Here is an 18141-nt window from a genome sequence, read left to right as displayed (position 1 = left end):
TGATTAACTCAAAAAATTAATTGCGATTAACCACAGTTTTAATCACACCATGAAACAATAGAATACCAATTGAATTTTATTAGATATTTTGGATGTTTTTCTACATTTTCATATATCTTGTATTCTGTTTTGTAACTGAAATCAACGTGTATATTATTTTTATTACAAATATTTGCCCTGTAAAAATGATAAACAAGAGAAATAGTATTTTTCAGTTCACCTAATACAAGTACTGTAGTGCAATCTCTTTGTCATGAAAGTGCACCTTACAAATTAAAGTAGTTCAGGACACTGAGGTCAATGGTAATTGGGACAAAATACAATTGGCTTTACAAAAGGTAGATAGCGTCAAACCAGCCTGATCTCCTTTGAGAAGGTAACAGATTTTTTAAACAAAGGAAACGCAGTGGATCTAATTTACCTCGATTTCAGTAAGGCATTTGATAACGGTTGCACATGGAGAATTAAGAGCTAAATTAGAAAAGATGGGGATCAATATGAAAATTGAAAGGTGGATAAGGAATTAGTTAAAGAGAGACTACAGCAGGTCACACTGAAAGGTGAACTGTCAGGCTGGAAGGAGGTTACTAGTGGAGTTCCTCAGGGATTAGTTTGGGGACCAATCTTATTTAATCTTTTTATTACTGACCTTGGCACAAAAAGCGGGAATGTGCTAATAAAGTTTGTGGATGACCCAAAGCTGGGAGGTGTTGCCATACAGAGAAGGACCGGGATATCATACAGGAAAATCTGGATGACCTTGTAAACTGGAGTAATAGTAATAGGATGAAATTTAATAGTGAAAAGTGCAAGATCATGCATTTTATGGATTCATAGCAAGAATTTCTGTTATAAACTGGGGACGCATCACTTGGAAGTAACAGAGGAGAGAAGGACCTCGGAATATTGGTTGATCCCAGGATGAATATAACCCGCCAATGTGATATGCCCATGAAAAAAGCTAATGCCGTCTTGGGATGTATCAGGCAAGGTATTTCCAGTGGAGATAAGGAGGTATTAGTACCATTATACAAGGCACTGGTGAGACCTCATCTGGAATATTGTGTGCAGTTCTGGTCGCCCATGTTTAAGAAGGATGAATTCAAACTGGAACAGGTACAGAGAAGGGCTACTAGGATGATCTGAAGAAAACCTGCCTTATGAAAGGAGACTCAAAGAGCTTGGCTTGTTTAGCCTAACCAGAAGAAGACTGAGAGGAGATATGATTGCTATCTATAAATATACCAGAGGGATAAATACCACGGAGGGAGAAGAATTATTTAAGCTCAGTACAAATGTGGACACAAGAACAAATGGATATAAACTGGCCACCAGGAAGTTTAGACTTGAAATTAGATGACGGTTTCTAACCATTAGAGGAGTGAAGTTCTGGAACAGCCTTCCAAGGGGAGCAGTGGGGGCAAAAGACATATCTGGCTTCAAGTCTAAGATTGATAAGTTTATGGAGGGGATGATATGATGGGATGGCCTAATTTTGGCAATTAATTGATCTTTAATTATTAGCAGTAAATATGCCCAATGGCCTGTGATGGGATGTTAGATGGGGTGGGATCCGAGTTACTACAGAGAATTCTTTCCTGGGTGTCTGGCTAGTGAGTCTTGCCCACATGCTGAGGGTTTAGCTGATTGCCATATTTGGGGTCAGGAAGGAATTTTCCTCCAGGGCAGATAGGTAGAGCCCCTGGGGGTTTTTTCACCTTCCTCTGCAGCGTGGGGCACGGGTCACTTGCTGGAGGATTCTCTGCACCTTGAAGTCTTTAAACCACGATTTGAGGACTTCAGTAGCTCAGACATAAGTTAGGGGTTTGTTACAGCAGTGGGTGGGTGAGATTCTGTGGCCTGCGTTGTGCAGGAGGTCAGACTAGACAATCATAATGGTCCCTTCTGACCTTAAAGTCTATGATTCTAAATGTAGATTTTTTTTGTTACATAACTGCACTCAAAAGCAAAACAATATAAAACTTCAGAGCCTACATGTCCACTCAGTCCTACTTCTCGTTCTGCCAATCACTAAGAGAAACAAGTTTGTTTACATTTACAGGAGATAATGCCACCCTCTTCTTATTTACAATGTCACCAGAAAGAGAATAGGCATTTGTATGGCACTTTTCTAGCCGGCATTGCAAGGTATTTACGTGCCAGATATGCTAAATATTCGTATGCCCCTTCATGCTTCAGCCACCATTCTAAAGGACATGCTTCCATGCTGATGATGCTCGTTAAAAAAATAATACGTTAATTAAATTTGTGACTGAATTCCTTGGGGGAGAATTCTATGTCCCCTGCTCGGTTTTACCTGCATTCTGCCATATATTTCATGTTATAGCAGTCTCGGATGATGACCCCAGGACATGTTGTTCATTTTAAGAACGCTTTCACTGTAGATTTAACAAAACACAAAGAAGGTACCAATATGAGATTTCTAAAGATAGCTACAGCACTCGACCCAAGGTTTAAGAATCTGAAGTGCCTTCCAAAATCTGAGAGGGATGGGGTGCGGAGCATGCTTTCAGAAGTCTTAAAAGAGCAACACTCCAATGCAGAAACTACAGAACCCGAACCACCAAAAAAGAAAATCAACCTTCTGTTGTGGCATCTGACTCAGATAATGAAAATGAACATGCGTCGGTCCACACTGCTTTGGATTGTCATCGAGCAGAACCAGTCATCAGCATGGACGCATGTCCCCGGGAATGGTGGTTGAAGCATGAAGGGACATACGAATCTTTAGCTCATCTGGCATGTGAATATCTTGCGATGCCGGCTGCAACAGTGCCATGAGAATGCCTGTTCTCACTTTCCTGTGACACTGTAAACAAGAAGCAGGCATCATTATCGCCTGCAAATGTAAACAAACTTGTTTGTCTGAGCGATTGGCTGAACAAGAAGTAGGACTGAGTGGACTTGCAGGCTCTAAAATTTTACATTGTTTTATTTTTGAATGAAGGTTGGGGTTTTTTTACAAAATTCTACATTTGTAAGTTCAACTTGCATGATAAAGAGATTGCACTGCAGTACTTGTATTAGGTGAATTGAAAAATATTATTTCTTTTGTTTTTTTACAGTGAAAATACTTGTAAACAAAAATAAATATAAAGTGAGCACTGTAGACTTTATATTCTGTGTTGTAATTGAAATCAATATATTTGAACATGTAGAAAACATCATCACAAATATATAAATAAATGGTATTCTGTTATTATTTAACAGTGCGATTAATCATGATTAATTTTTTTAATTGCTTGACAGCCGTACTGTAAACCTTTCTGAGCGTGTCATCTCAGAATATGCATCTGATAACTGTTTTCAAGTGGCTACTGAAGAAATTGCCTCTGCCAGCCCTCTATTTTGATGGTTGTAAGATCAGGCTGATTTGTTCCTGAGTAAAATGATTGAAGTGCAAGCTCTCTCTTCTTAGGATCTCCCTGTGCAATATGGGACATGGCAAAAATTAATTATTTGGGAGAAGTTTTAGTTAATTATTATTATTATTTATTATTTCAAAGGCAATCCAGCAACAGAGCTCTTCAGAAACTGAGGGAGAAGGAGGAAATACGGCCGATGCAAGCAGTGAGGAGGAAGGTGATCGGGTAGAAGAGGATGGAAAAGGCAAAAGAAAGAATGAAAAAGCAGGCTCAAAACGAAAAAAATCTTACACTTCAAAGGTGATCCAGAAGCTTTTCCATTGTCACTTGTGCATTGTAATGGCAGTTTAGCCCGGCCTTCTGCAGGTCTAGATTTCTGACCAAAATAGTGGGGTTTATTGAACTAGAGAGAAAAGCTGGTCTTGTGGTTAGGGCTCTAACCTGGTATTTGGGAGACCTGGGTTCAATTTCCTGCTCTGCCACAGACTTAATATATTACTTTGGGCAAGTCACTTGGTCTCTCTGCATCTCACTTCCCCATCTGTAAAATGGGGTTATTAGCATTTCCCTACCTCACAGGGGTATTGGGAGGATAAATACATTAAAGCTTGCCAGGGGCTCAGGCACTGTGGTAATGGGAGCCACGTAAGTATTTGAGATCACTATTCATTTTCATATTTGTCTGTCTGTCTGTCAGCACAGTAGCACTGGTGTTCTATTCAGTGGGCCAGATTGTCAGCTGGTTTAACTCAACACAGCTCCATGGAAGCCAACAGAGCAATGCCAGTTTACACCAACTGTGGATCTGCCCCAACATATTTTACACACTTCCCGGATTATCATTTTTATTAGATCAGAGAAATTGGTGGTGGTGAAGGGAAGCTGGATGGTTGGCAGCTGTGTAATGGGTATTTCTGGCATTAGTAGCTGAGTGGGGACCAAGGCAGCTGGGGTTGTGGGACAAGCACATTTAAATAAGGTAAATATAAATATAGATGAGGGAAACATTTAACAAGGTCAACATTTGAATTCTCATCTTCAGTTTTCAGAACTAACTCTGTACTGGGATGAATGAGGCAGTTCACCCCTCTCTGAGCTCTTATTTTAAGCTGTCTGGAAACTATGCTTTAATTTACACCCAGTTCACATTTCAAGGTTATTTTCACAACCATAAGAACTAGAAACATAGGGCCGTATCATGCCATTGGTTTTAAGCAGAGCTCCCAGAGAGTTAAAAACTGGTAGCACAATATGGCCCATATTTTTCTTTTAACGAAATATTGAGTTCTGTAGTATGAGTCTGCAACAAGGGGTGGATTCCACAGCAAAAATCTATGACTGTAGAATTGAGGAATACATGGGCACTGATTATAATCGAGTGTATGATGAAACTGCCAGAACAGTCATGTTTTGATTAATGTGCTCTCAAGAACAGCTCAAGATGGCTTTGCTCTTCTTTTTCGTTTCTTTTTTAAACCTGGTTTAACCATGAGCCTGATCTGAAGCCCATTGAAATCAAGGGAAAAAATCCCCTATAAGAATTAGTGCTTGATTTATTTTGTCTTATTAATCTGGCCTCTTACAATGTCACTGAAAAATATTCCATTAATTATTTCAGGACTAGTTTCAGATTTGCTGAGCTTTGCATGAGAGATGGGCCAGGATCTGAACAAAAACCTTAGATCTCAGCACTCAGGAACTTGTAGGTTTAAAAAAAAATACATAAAAAGATTTTTTTCCCCTGTGTGTGTTTCACATTAGAAATTCAGGTCCTGTCTACCCCTTTTTTTTCTGGAAGACTCTGCACAAATGGAGAATTAGTAAAGCCACGGTCTAGCCCTTTGTGCTGGAGAATTGCATAACATAAAGGGAAGAAGAATGATGTATGGTTCCGTATGGCTTTAATGTTCATATATTAAAACTGACAGCACCAAGAAAGTATGGAAAGCAGCTCTGTCAATTCTGCTCTCGTTTTGCACCTCTGTGTTTAATCAAAACTTTTGTCAGTCTGGCACCATCATTTCATTAACTAACCAAACCTACAGATGACCCTTCTCCTGTTATCATCTCTACCACTGATTAGCAATGCTACCCACCTATGTCAGCTGTTAATTTCTCCTCGTTTCATCGGTTGCTGTAACTCTGAACGTTGAAACCAATCTATGCTTTCCACTCCCATTGACTGTATCTAGGAAGAGCTTCAAACAGGGGCCCATGAGCTAGGACAAGAAGAATGGACTTGCACGCACATTGTAAAACACAGGCTATGTCTTTCTCACCCTGAAGTTTGATTTTTGTTTGTTAACTGTGTTGTTGATCTGTTTAGAAATCCTCCAAGCAGTCACGGAAATCTCCCGGAGATGAAGATGATAAGGACTGCAAAGAGGAAGAAAATAAGAGCGGCTCTGATGCGGGAGACGCAGGCAATGACACAAGAAACACTTCTTCAGATTTGCAGAAAACCAGCGAAGGGGTAATCTTCCGTTCACATTCCCTTTGTGTGCAGTTTGTTACCACTGATCCTCAGACTCAGCCCCTCAGTGGTGAAGTGCACCCTGTGCAGAGGCCTATACACACTGCAGAAGTCCTGCTCAACTCCTGCTTTGAGGGTGTAAGTGGCATTAGACCTGAACAGGAATGAATGTCAACCTAGATGAGTGAGCAAGCCTTAGCAAACACTCTGGGTATGATTTCTCCTCTCGCTGTAAATCAGGAGTAGCTCCAGTGAAGTTGCGCTGTTACAAAACTGAGGCGAGAGCAGAATCAGGGCCTGGGCATGCTGTACTGTGACGTACTAAATGCAGTGGGCTTGCTTGTTCGCTCCCATGATTTACACCTACATAATTCTGCCAGTTTCTTTGGAGCCGCTTCTGATTCAGACAGGCTTAAGTCAGAGGAGAATCAGGCCTTGTGCGTGCAGGTTTCTGGGCTGATCCTGCTCTGGGTTTCACTGTGCTGAAGGGGGCATGTAATGGCATTGTGCCCCAGAGCAGCAGGGCAGCTGGCACAAAGAAGTAACCTGCACATGCCTCACAAGCTTGATCCACATATACTTGTCCCCACTGCACTCCCTGGCACTGTTACTATGAGCCCAGCAACAGACAAGGAGAGTGTTGGTCAGGAGAACTGATGTGTCTTGATGTGTTTAGATCGTATCCTGGTCTGTCCCAATGGGCAAACGGCAGCCACCTTTAAAAAAACAATTACTCCTGCTCTGTATTGTCCTACTCTGTTCACACTGCACAGATAACAGGCCGGGTTGTGGGGAATGATGCAGTGGGACACCGCACACTCAAATGTATCTTCCGACCTCCCCTTCAGAGCTCTTTATGATTGAGGAGGGTTTGTCATGATTATACCCCTTTAACTGCTGGGCATGCTCTCCAGTATACTGGGAGCTGGCTCTGGTACTGGCATACAGAACACTAAGTAAGCACTGATCCTAGGGGTGGGGATTGGTGCAAAGTGTATGCCAAATGCTTGGGTCAGACTCCCAGACACATACCTGTGGGAGTAACATGGCGGTAGGCTACATCTCAGGTGACCAGACAGCAAGTGTGAAAAATCGGGACGGGGGTGGGAGTAATAGGAGCCTATGTAAGAAAAAGACCCAAAAATCGGGACACTCCCTATAAAATTGGGACATCTGGTCACCCTAGCTACATCCCATGTTCAGCGTATGGTCAGAAGGTACTACCATGCATGGAGTTTTGCCTGCTCGTAGTAATAAGACTGGATAACTTTTCAAAGTTCAGGATTCGGTACCTAGTCTCTTGGTCAGGTTTGAAATGCTTAATGACCAGTTTCAGTGAGTAACTATGGCATCAAATGTGTGAGAGAGTTATAACTACATGGAGGTTGGAGTGGGATGGAATCCACCACCCAACCCACACACAGGGAGAGGCACTGTCCTGCAGCACTTCCAAGCCCTGTGCTGGAAGGGGGTCCACAATCCCTGCACAGTTCCTCCATGGGGATTTATAAGCACTGTACTCACTCACTCAGAGCCATGTCCCCAGGCCACTACAGACATTGCCACGCCACAGTTTCTGAGGGGCTGATAAAGAGCACTGGGGGCATGGTGTCCCGAGTCATGCTTATTTAGTGGCGGCCCACCTTGTATGTAGTGGAACCACTGTGGTTCTGCTGTGCTAAAGGACTTCTGCGCCCCTGTACACTGGGTAAATTTCACCCTCAGTCCTCCTCGGGATTTCTCTTTGGAGCTTTCCAGTAGCTCTTAAAGTTCTGTTTCAAGGAAGGGATGGAGTCTTCATCTCTTGATGTCTTCAGATCAAGACTGGATGCCTTTCTAGAAGATGTACTTTAGTCAAACACACGTTATGGAGCTCAAGACACGGGAACTGGTACATCACAGACCAAAGAATTTCACCCAGAGGTGACACTAGCTGATCTAATGGTCCCGTCTGGCCTTACAATCTATGAAAGAGCAGTTGAACAGTAATGCACAACTTGAACAGAGTGGGCCTGCTCTTCTTCTCACTTACCCCAATGCAACTCTCTTTACCTCAGTGAAGTTAGACCTGGTTTATGTGGGGAGGAAAATCAAGCTCTGTGGGTTTATCTGGTCATAAGAAGGTGCCAGGAACATAATACAAAAATATACCTTAGGCTGCTCTTTCCATGTTAGGGAAGCTCAGGTTTCATCAGGTTCCTGTGCAAGACTGGAATTAGAAAATTAGTTGTTTTGTTACAGTTTTCAGTGTGGAAAAGATGCTGACTTTGGCACCTCTAATTATATATAACAAACGGCCTCTTTAAGCTGCTCTCTGGAATGTGCTTGGTCAGCCCCACCATTTTGGTATGGTGCTGAACCATGCAAGGATCACTGCCTAGCCGCGTGGCCTCCCAAGCCGTGGAAGGCCATGGAAACCTGCTAGAATGATGGGAGGCCTACAAACATTCATCTTAACTTAACTGCAGTGCTGCCCAGAGGAGGAGAGCTCTTGCAGATGAGACTCCATGTCTCTGGTGCTCCCAGCATGCATCCTCCTGTGGCCATGCATGAGTTACCCAGAGGACACAGACTGCTTTTTGTCTTAATAATATCACAGTAGTCACTCCATTTATATAGTGCCTGGTTGCTTTTCCAGTGTGCTGAAGGCACCTCTCCCATCTTCAAAGGGGACAGGGTTTGTCTTTTAATCATCATTGCTTTGACTGAGAGGTAGGAGATCAACATGTGCCCTTGGGTCATAGCGCCCCTTAAAAACCTTCGCCATCTGACTGATCTTTGTTTAGCCAGAGAACACCACCTTGATATTAGATCATAAGCCAGACTTGCTGGCTATCACACCAGCCCACAGGTTCAGCTCCTCTTGTAGGCTTGCTGCTAAATTCATACTAGCCTCCCAGCTATTCCCAGGATCCTCTGTCTCCCCTCCCTTGCTGCTGCTGTTAGCATGGCTGCCTCTCCAAAATGATACCGCAGAATTACTGCATCTTGTACCTGAACCTCAAAAGTCTGTTGGCTAATAAGAATCTTAACAGGGCGTCTATAAGCTAGCAGTCACTGAGACTGCTTGCCCATTGGATAGAATCCTTTGCTGCGTACCTATGCTTAGGCTTCCTCAAAATACCTTCTAAGCAGAATATTCCAGTGTAACATTTCTCATTTCTAATTTCATTTAGCTTTTACAGTATAAAACCACAATAACAACTTCGCGTCGCAGCATGTTTAGTAAGGGTTGGATTCTGCAATCATTGTGACCTCAGAATTAATGCCCGATTAATTGTCACGTGTATGAAGAAGGTAAACAAATATCACTATTCCCATCTTACAAGTAGAGAAACTAAGGCATAGGGAGATTAAGTGAATTGCCTAACACCACACAGGGAGGAAGTGTCAGCACTAGGATTTGAACTTGGCAGTAGTCCCTACGCCCAGGCCACTAGCTCCTCTCTGACTGGATCCTCTGTTCTTCTGCCGTACTTCCATGTGCAGCTTTCCTGACTCCACACACATTTTTTACCTACAGGAGGCCAGATTCTCTTGTGCCCAGTTTCCGGTAGGTGCAACAGGGATGGTGGGGCAGCAGGGAGCTGGTTTCAGGTCCCTGATTTTCAGGCCAGTTTTGTTTGCTTCAGTGCCAGGGTGGTTTTGCACTGTACTAGCAAGATGAGTGATTGACTCAAAGCAACGCAAATAAAGGCACTCAAAGTTGTAGCTGTCATTGCGTGGACACCGTCGTGTTGAAACCCTCACTGATCTGGGGCAGGGTGGGCACCAGGGTAGGGTAGCAGGGGGTTAGCCATCCTCCCAGCATCATAATCCTCTGTCCATCAGTTCCATGGGGATGAGGCTCTCTGATCAGACCTGTGGTGCTGGCTGCTCCCTGCAGCATCATGCCCACCACTACCCCCCAAGCCCCACAGGTAGGGCCCTGCCAAATTCACGATCCATTTTGGTCAATTTCACAGTCATAGGATTTTTAAAATCATAAATTCCATAATTTCAATTTGTCTCAGATTTCACAGTTTTGTAATTGTAGGGGTCCTGAGCCAAAAAAGGAGTTGTGGGGGGGGCGACAAGTTTACGTGGGGGGGTTGCTGTTCTGCTACCCTTACTTCTGCGCTGCTGCTGGCGGCGGCTCTGCCTCGGAGCTGGGCAGCTGGAGAGCGGCGGCTGCTGGCCGGGAGCCCAGCTCTGAAGGCAGAGCCGCCGCCTGCAGCAGCGCAGAAGTACGGGTGGCCTGGTCTGGTACTGCCACCCTTCCTTCTGCGCTGCGGCTGGCGGGGCGCTGTCTTCAGAGCTGGGCATCTGGCCAACAACCACCGCTCTCTGGCCGTCCAGCTCTGAAGGCAGCGCAGAAGGAAGGGTGGCAAGACCACGACCCCCTAAAATAACATTGCAATCTCCGTGCAACTCCCTTTTGGGTCAGGACCCCCAATTTGAGAAACGCTGGTCTCCCATGTGAAATCTGTATAGTATTGGGTAAAGGCGCACAAACAACCAGATTTCACAGGGGGAGACCAGATTTCATGGTCCATGACGTGTTTTTCATGGCCGTGAATTTGGTAGGGCCCTACATTTCAGACGTTAGCAAGTATGTAAACACTGCTAGGGTCAGCATTAACGAAACCTCTGCCCCATCCATGCAGTGGAGCAGCTCTGGAAGGCAGATTCTGGGGCAGCAGCCAGTGGGGGAGCCTGGCAGCATGGCTTCAGCAGGAGCAGTGGGTAGATCAAGGAGCCTGAGCAGAGGCACAGATTTCCAGAGGGCAGTGTGGGCCATCAGGGGAGCTGTGGGCTTGGGGGCCAAACCCCCTGCTACATTTGTGAGTAGGCAAGACATGCCCTGTGATGGGCGGGGGGTGTGGGCGGTATCAGACTGAATTTCTGTCACCTGTGCAGCAGCAGCCATGTTGGGGAGGATCTGACCCCTTCGTCTTTATCCTATCTCATGTGCTAAGCTATGGCCCAGCACTTAAGTTGTAATTCTGAGCCGTGAGGAGGAGTTGCAGCGTTAACGTGCGACTGAGTCCGAGCAAATAGTTACGGCCACCACTACCCCCTCAGTTCAACCCCATGGGCACATTATCGTTGGCAAGAGCAAAGCCTTAACACTATGGTGGGATAGCTTTGTATATTTCATGTAACGTTTTCATTGTAGGGACTGACTAGTGCAGCCCCTGCCTCTCTCGTTAATGCAGGAGAACGACCATGTCAGTAGGGATTTGTAGTAAAAGGCAACCGGGATTTGGTTGACTAATCGGTCTGTAATTGTTTTAACGGGTGTCTGCACCTCCCTCCGGAAGGAAGCACAACAGCAGTGAGAGCATCTTCAGGCAAAGGCTCTGACACACCTGTAAGTATAACCTTAGCGAGCGACACATAAACAGGAGAGAGAAGAAAGTTAGTGTGGGAGCTCTGGAGAGCAAAGCATCACTGGCCTGGGAAATGGAGGGGGAAGGGCCGTGAAGAACATTGCGCATGTGGTATGGGACATATTTTGTAAGAATCCCTACCAGGGATAGGGGACAGAAAGCAGGAAGAAAAGCACAGACCTCTACTAATTAGATTGGTATTGCAGAGTGCCTAGGAGCCCTGGTCACAGACCAAGCCCTCACCGTGCCAGCTGTCGTATAAATCAGAACAAAAAGGCGGTCCCTGTGCCAGAGAGCCATAAGCAGCTATAGGCTACAGCCATACTGGGGGCCCATTGTGCTAGTGAGCTCCCTTAGCTGGCAGCAGTAGTCAGCTGAACCGCTTGGTTCAGAGAGACATGCTCACCCACAGCCATGGTGTGATTGATGAATAACACTGCCGCAAGGGCTTGTACAGGGCGGGAGCTGCTCTTGCTACAGTGTTAAAATGTTTTCTTTTTCCTGTTCTCTTCCAGATCCTGTGTAAAATGAAAACCGCACCATTCCCTGTGGATTCACCCTCTGGCCCCCTTTTTCCTGATGTTGATTTTTTCGGAATGAACAAAAACAAATATATTGTTGATTGCTTCACGTTGACTGTGTGTGGTGTGGTTCTTTCCTTCAATAATTTGTGTGTAGGTAGATAGGTCAGGTAACATTCCGAATCCTTTCTTTACAAGTGATTTCTAGAACAGTTCCCAAAGGGAAGCCCTGCCTGAGTGTGCAGTACTCATATAGCATCTCCCATGAGAGAGACAAAAATTAATGGATCCCTGTGAGGTAGGTAGGTATCACTAGGTCCATTTTACATGGAGAAACTGAGACATGAAGACAAGAGACTTGCTATGACCACACAGAAAGGGACTGATTCTCTTCCTATTAATGATAATGGGCACAAGAGCTGGCCTTGACTCAATAGTAACATGGGAGTTTCTCCCGCCTATGTTTTTCATCCCACAGAGCGCTCCAAGCCAGGCTATATCTTCAGGAATAACATACACACCCCTCAGTTTTTGTATTTCTTTCATTGTGGGCAAGTGTTCATTTGCTTGAGCAGAACACACAGCCATTTCTAGTGACTTCTTGCAAGGCCCAGGAGCTCCTGTGTGATCTAACCTTTTGCGTGATGCATACCAAGGGTTTGATGAAACAGAAAACTACAGAACTTGGTTGTGTTTGGTGTATCCTGCACCTTTCATAATGAAATTATGGGGGCAGGGAGACAAAATCCACCAACATAAATGGAACAAAGATTTTTATTTGAATAAAGTCCGAAATGCTCAAGCCAGGTTCTTTAATATTTTGTCATAATGTGTGTTTATGACGCAACACAAACTGTTTCCTTAAAAATAATCTTGCTATTGCCATGTATCATGCAGTGAGTGTAACTGTGACTCTGAAATGTAAAGATAAGGCATTCATTTGAATCTTGTTCTCTGCAGCTTGATGCATTAAATCTTACATTAAATACATTTTTTCTTCTCTTTCAGACTTAACCAACATATTGACTGCTGCACATGAAGGGAAAACACAAGAAGGTTACGTGTTTGGTTGTCTAATATTCTTGGATTTGATATGAGTCAACACATCTATTCATTGGTATCATCAACAGCATCCCAGTTTGTATGCACATTATTCACATTCCTATCTGTTGTGTTTGCAGAAATGACATTTTACCCTTTTTCTAAGGGATATCTTTTGATTTTCATATTATTTGGTTGCATGGAGTTGCCCTTTTCCAGTGACTGAGGTTTATGGAGATGTTGCAGAGTTGTACATGTGGTAGAAGCCTTTTCTAAAGAGAAGAGGCAGAAACTCCAAATTAAATAGTTCAAAATCTGCATTTTTGTAAAACAAGCAAACCGTAGGAGTTAATCCCCTACATACAAGACCACAAGAATCTATTCCACCTACAAACATAACTTTAAATTACACTGTATCCATCCTTTCTTGTTTTTTGATCCGTTTACAAAATGAAAGAAAAATTCTTCTTCAGCTGAGATCATTGCAACGGTCAATACTGTAATAAAATATCTTTCCTTATTAGAAATACCTAGCTAGTTATACTCGTTAATATTTCTCAAAATCACGATGTAATGTACACTATCTGGCTTAGTACCTATATGTGGAGTTAGTGAAAGTCTTTTTGTGTTTCTTTAGATTAATACAAGGATTTTTTCCAATGCCAACACAATTTGAGCTCATTCATTTGGATGTTTTCCATTTCTAAGCTTATTGTGATACAGAAACCTTATGAAACCAAACCAAAACATCGAATTTTTAGTATTGAAAGGCTTAAAAAAGGATCCTGTCATTCTTCTGTTTTTGGTTTTTGGTTTTTGTTTTTAATTTTGGAAATAGATCTAGACTAGGAAGTAAGCATTCCAAAACCATTATTCTGTGTACATTATTGTTGCTATTGTGATAATAGAGAATTTTATTTATTTTTATGCCAGCTTTTATTGTGAAAACATATTTAGTCTGGTTTTATCAATCCTTGTTATGCTTGTCCTTGGAACATCTTTTGCGTATTCAAGGTTTGTAGTTGACAAGTTTACTGTAAAAAACAAAACAAAAAACAAAAAAAACAAAAACAAAAAATGTATTGTTTTTACAGAATAAATTTATTGGAATGTGTATTGGGAGTAAGGTTTGAGGTTGTAAGCAACTAAGTTAGCGTCATATTTGGCTTCATACGTGTAATAATGTGAGGTATTAATGTAACTCAAGTATTAAAGCAAAACATTCTGTTAACACTGAGTTGACAATAATAGATACAAGTCCAGGTGAGATCTTTTTTTTTCTGTACATTGCTTTTTTTTTCTGGATAACAAGAGGTTATTAAATTCACCTTGACCATATTCAAAGTTTCTTTGAAAGCACTAGAGGAAACATTGGGGGCGTGATACCTATTTGTGAGACAGTAAATCCTGCGACGGCTGAACAGCTCTTGTTTTGTTTTCCTGGGGAGAATGTGCTGGGATGGAGCTGAATTCAAATATATAAGGGAGGACTCTACACCCAGGAAGGTTTGGATCCTGGAGGAAATAAATGTTATGAGCTCCTTTCTGCCGGTCAAACATTGACTGACGTGTGCTACGGTAGAGACAAAGTGGCTGGGGTAATATCTTTTATTGGACCAGCTTCTATTGGTGAAAGAGACAAGCTTTGAAGCTCCACAGAGCTTCTCACCCATCTTGTCTCTCTCATACCCTGGGACCAACACGGCTACAACAAAACTGCAACCAACACATGCTCTGGGAGTCTTGAATCCTGCCCTTTTGGCTAGAGTTGTAAAGCGTAGACACCCTCTTCTGACCACTGCTGTGAACTTCCCCTCAGGGTTTGACATTCTCCAGTTAAAGTATGTAAGTCCCCCCGTATAGGTTGAAACATGCACATGGATGAGCCAACACTGTGTTTAGACTATAAAAAAGAACTCTCCAAATTTAGAAATTCTAGAATACCGAAGCATGAAATGTTTCCCGTTAAGTTTATCCTCTATTTTCATCCATAAATGAGACAGAAATGTACTATTTTTAGTATAAAGATATTCTGATGTAATAGAAATACTTCTAACTGCAAATAGAAATGTACGCTCCACCAGCCAAGGCCTTACTAAATTCTATATTAGCTGCTGCCTGTTTATGGCAAAATACCAGGAGCAAAAGCAGCTGTGTAGAGAAGTGCAGTGGAAAAACTCTGTTCTGAAAACACCTGGAAATGTTTAAGACCTGGATTCTCCGAAGTGCTGAGCCCTCTGACGCCCCCTTCACCAATGCAGTTAACCATGTGCTTAAAGTTAAACATGTGAATAGTCCTGTCAATTTCAATGATTAAGCATGTGCATAGATGCTTAGCTGGATGAGACCTGGAGTGCTCACCACTTGAGCAAGACTGAATGCTTAAACAGCATTTCCAGAACCATATGATTTGCTTTTCGCATGTAGAGTCTTCTTTAAGAGATTTCTCAGGATTTTTAACAGGGCTGATCTGCAAGAAATGCTTTTTGATCAATAAAACATGTTCGTAACCATGTTATGTATGGTAATTGTTCATACTTCCAAATATTAACCAAAACAATCCACCATAGTTTTATGAGAATTGGTAATGCTGAAACAATCCAGTCTGTTACTGCTGGGGGAATTCTGCACCAACAAATTAAAAATTCTGCAAATTTGTCAAAATAATACTATATAATCATGCCAGTTTCAATTATTTTGGTAATTTATTTCAAAATACTTGTCAGCAAGTATGTCTGTAATAGGAGTAGAGAATTAAAGAAATCCCTATGACAACTCAGTTCCTGTTACTTTGCCCCCAGAGCCCAACTGGGGGAACCAAACACACCCTCCCTGCCCCCCTACCCCAGAGCCCAGCCATGCCTCCCCAGTCTAGACACTCTCCCCCACAGAGCCTAGCCATGGACCCCCCCTGGCCCAGACACGCACACCCTCTACCCCCTAGAGCCCAGGAATCCGAGGGAGAAACAGCTTGATGCTGGGTCCCGGTCTTGCACAGAGTTTCCTGCATGCTACTGCCTCTTTTCTTCAGGGCATGCTGGGAATTGCAGCTGCTGGGAACCCTCCAGTTCCCTCCCTCTCCCGCAGCCTTGTCTTCTGTTTGCAAGCTGGGCTCTGCCAGGTCTAGCGGACCCTAGTAACGGCCAACAGCTCTGCAGCCCATTTCTGTGGGGAAGAAAGGAAATTCTGCGTGCACAACATTAATTTCTGCAAAATTCTGCATTGCGTAGAAGTCTCCCAGGAGTAGTCTGTGCGGGCAGAACATTGAAATAATTATTACTTAGCTCCATGTGGTATTAATAATAAAACTCAAACTGCTTACTTACTCAAGGATAGCTTTAGAAATTATCTCCATGACAGAGTAAAAGCAAAATGTTGAGAAGTGTTAACTGAAGGCAGTTCCCTTTATTTTCTCTCTTTACAGTAATGATACACAAAGCGGACTGGGCAATCTTACACATTTTTGATAAACCACATGTCATTTGGATTCTATAAGAGAGTCCAGTTACCTCAAAAACCAATTATATACATAGCAAAAAAGAAGAGGTGGAAGCAATCTTTCTATTGAGCTTTTTCTTCTTCTTTTGCTTTCATAAAAAACTCTGGTTTGTTGACACACCTATAAGCCAGCAGTTGGGGAAGGATTCCATACACTATGTTCAGTACTAGAAAATAGAATTTTGCCTCTTCGGGGACTCTGTAGATGTAAGGTGTTCGAGCATGAAGAGAAGCACCAATATGGGAAAACTGAGCCTGTGGCAGATACATATATATATATAAAAGAATGGGTAAGCATGATGTACATTTTGGAATGACAGCATAATCTGCATTACTATATTCACATGCACGCATTACCAATAACATTTTTTGTGCAGCCCACTTTATGCCTGAATCCCAATTCTCCATCATTCTTTTGGACTGCAGTATAAAAATACTCTCTGATCTGGACATCATTCTGGCCTTGATATAATACAAATAAATGGTACCTCCCATGTGATAGTAGCAGCTGTATTTTGTGAACAAATTCAGTATTCTCTACCGCTCTCCCATACGTCTTAGGCCCTATTCATACAGGAGGGGCCACTAACGTGGACCCATGCAATGTGCCAGTGAAGTCCTCATGGACACAGAGTCTGCGCTAATAGATCCCAATGCAGTAGCAAGTCTATAGATTTTGCCTAACACCCACAGGAATCAATGGTAATATTTCTGTTGACACCAATTTGTGCGGGATCTGACCCTTAGTTTGTATTAAAATGTTAGAAAATAGGAAAACTAAGGAGCTAATTAAGTCTCACTAAAATATGTTTTGCCCCAGTCCTGTACACCTGACTTTGGTAAAACTCCTGTTGACTTCTGTAGGAGTTCTGCAAAATCGGGCCCGGAAGGGCTAGTGAGCTGGGAGTTGTTGGAATATAGGTTAATTGTACAGCTAAGGTTATATCTAGAGGAGAGCTCACGGCACTGAAACATATTTTTAGCATAAATAAACATTTATAGATAGAAGCACTCAGGATACTTGCTGTCTTTTGTCTCCATCTGTTATCTACTATATCAAGCAACATCTCACTTAAATTAACTATCATCTGCCCAAATTGATGGTTTGGCAGCAGGAGGAACAAGGGAAGATAAACATCAGCTTGATTTTGAGGGGACAGTGAGGGAAAGGAACACTGGAACTTAATGCAGTATTAGACTATGGGCCAAACCCTGCTCTCAGCTGGTGTCAGCAGGAGTTATCCAGGAGTCCGAAAGCAGAGAATTTTGCCTTTGCCTAGCAAAGCAGAAAGGTGCAAGATGCATACAGTCTATGTGCTTGTTCTAATACATCATCTTCTGCAAGGAGGTTCCATAGAGAATGTGCATTAAAACAGAAAAGGTACTAGTGGTTTCAGTATATTTAACCACCCCAGCTGACAGGGGAGAGCTGCTCTGGAAAGCCCTAGTCAGGAAGCAGAGTAATCAAAGAAATCAAATGCAAACCCATGTTAGCAGAGTGGCTCTTGGTATTTCCCTAAGTATCTGTTACCAAGCAAGCCTCACTCAGGGGCACTCCATATATTGCATTTTTTTAATAACCTAGCAACTCAGTCTGTCTCATTCACATTCCTAGCTCCCACCTCTGGCAGCTCACCACTGCTGGGAACATGGCTCAACCTCCCATTGTTCCTGGGGCCCCCACCCCACTCCCTACTTCACACTGGGAACTGCACTGGGGCAGGCAGCTCAGAGAGCCAGCAAAGGCCAGGGGCAAGGTGCTGAAAACATCAGCAGCAGGGGTAAGGAGCGGAAGGCTCTTTGCTGTCTAAAGTGGGCCTGTCTGTCTAGGCACTTATGGCCACCCTGAA

General features: G+C 43.1%; 2 protein-coding genes across 12 annotated transcripts in view; one reads left to right on the top strand and one right to left on the bottom strand.

Moving 5' to 3' along the window:
• Positions 1 to 15306, top strand: part of HDGFL3 (HDGF like 3) — a 59065-nt gene extending 43759 nt beyond the window's left edge. Inside the window, exons 4-7 of one of the 4 annotated variants that reach the window (XR_012154020.1) lie at positions 3528 to 3686; positions 5713 to 5859; positions 11018 to 11212; positions 11747 to 12732. Coding sequence is in view for 2 of the 4 variants with exons in the window: in XM_073304061.1 (XP_073160162.1) it covers positions 3528 to 3686; positions 5713 to 5859; positions 11018 to 11077 (366 nt within the window). In the remaining 2 variants the exon portion in view is untranslated. Of the gene's footprint in view, positions 1 to 3527; positions 3687 to 5712; positions 5860 to 11017; positions 11686 to 11746; positions 12733 to 12760 lie in introns of those variants that run through there. The other 3 variants (XR_012154021.1, XM_073304062.1, XM_073304061.1) reach the window with 3 other exon arrangements.
• Positions 14901 to 18141, bottom strand: part of TM6SF1 (transmembrane 6 superfamily member 1) — a 32715-nt gene continuing 29474 nt past the window's right edge. For 6 of the 8 annotated variants that reach the window (XM_073304053.1, XM_073304057.1, XM_073304055.1 and 3 more), the window contains one exon: positions 16179 to 16546. In XM_073304053.1, coding sequence (XP_073160154.1) covers positions 16355 to 16546 — 192 coding nt within the window. In that variant the 3' untranslated portion in view covers positions 16179 to 16354. Of the gene's footprint in view, positions 15264 to 16178; positions 16560 to 18141 lie in introns of those variants that run through there. The other 2 variants (XM_073304060.1, XM_073304054.1) reach the window with 2 other exon arrangements.

This window comes from Lepidochelys kempii, chromosome 10 (genome assembly GCF_965140265.1).
Source record: "Lepidochelys kempii isolate rLepKem1 chromosome 10, rLepKem1.hap2, whole genome shotgun sequence".
NCBI lineage: Eukaryota > Metazoa > Chordata > Testudines > Cheloniidae > Lepidochelys > Lepidochelys kempii.
The sequence above is the reverse complement of the archived record's forward strand: the minus strand, read 5'-3'. Positions and strand labels throughout refer to the sequence as shown.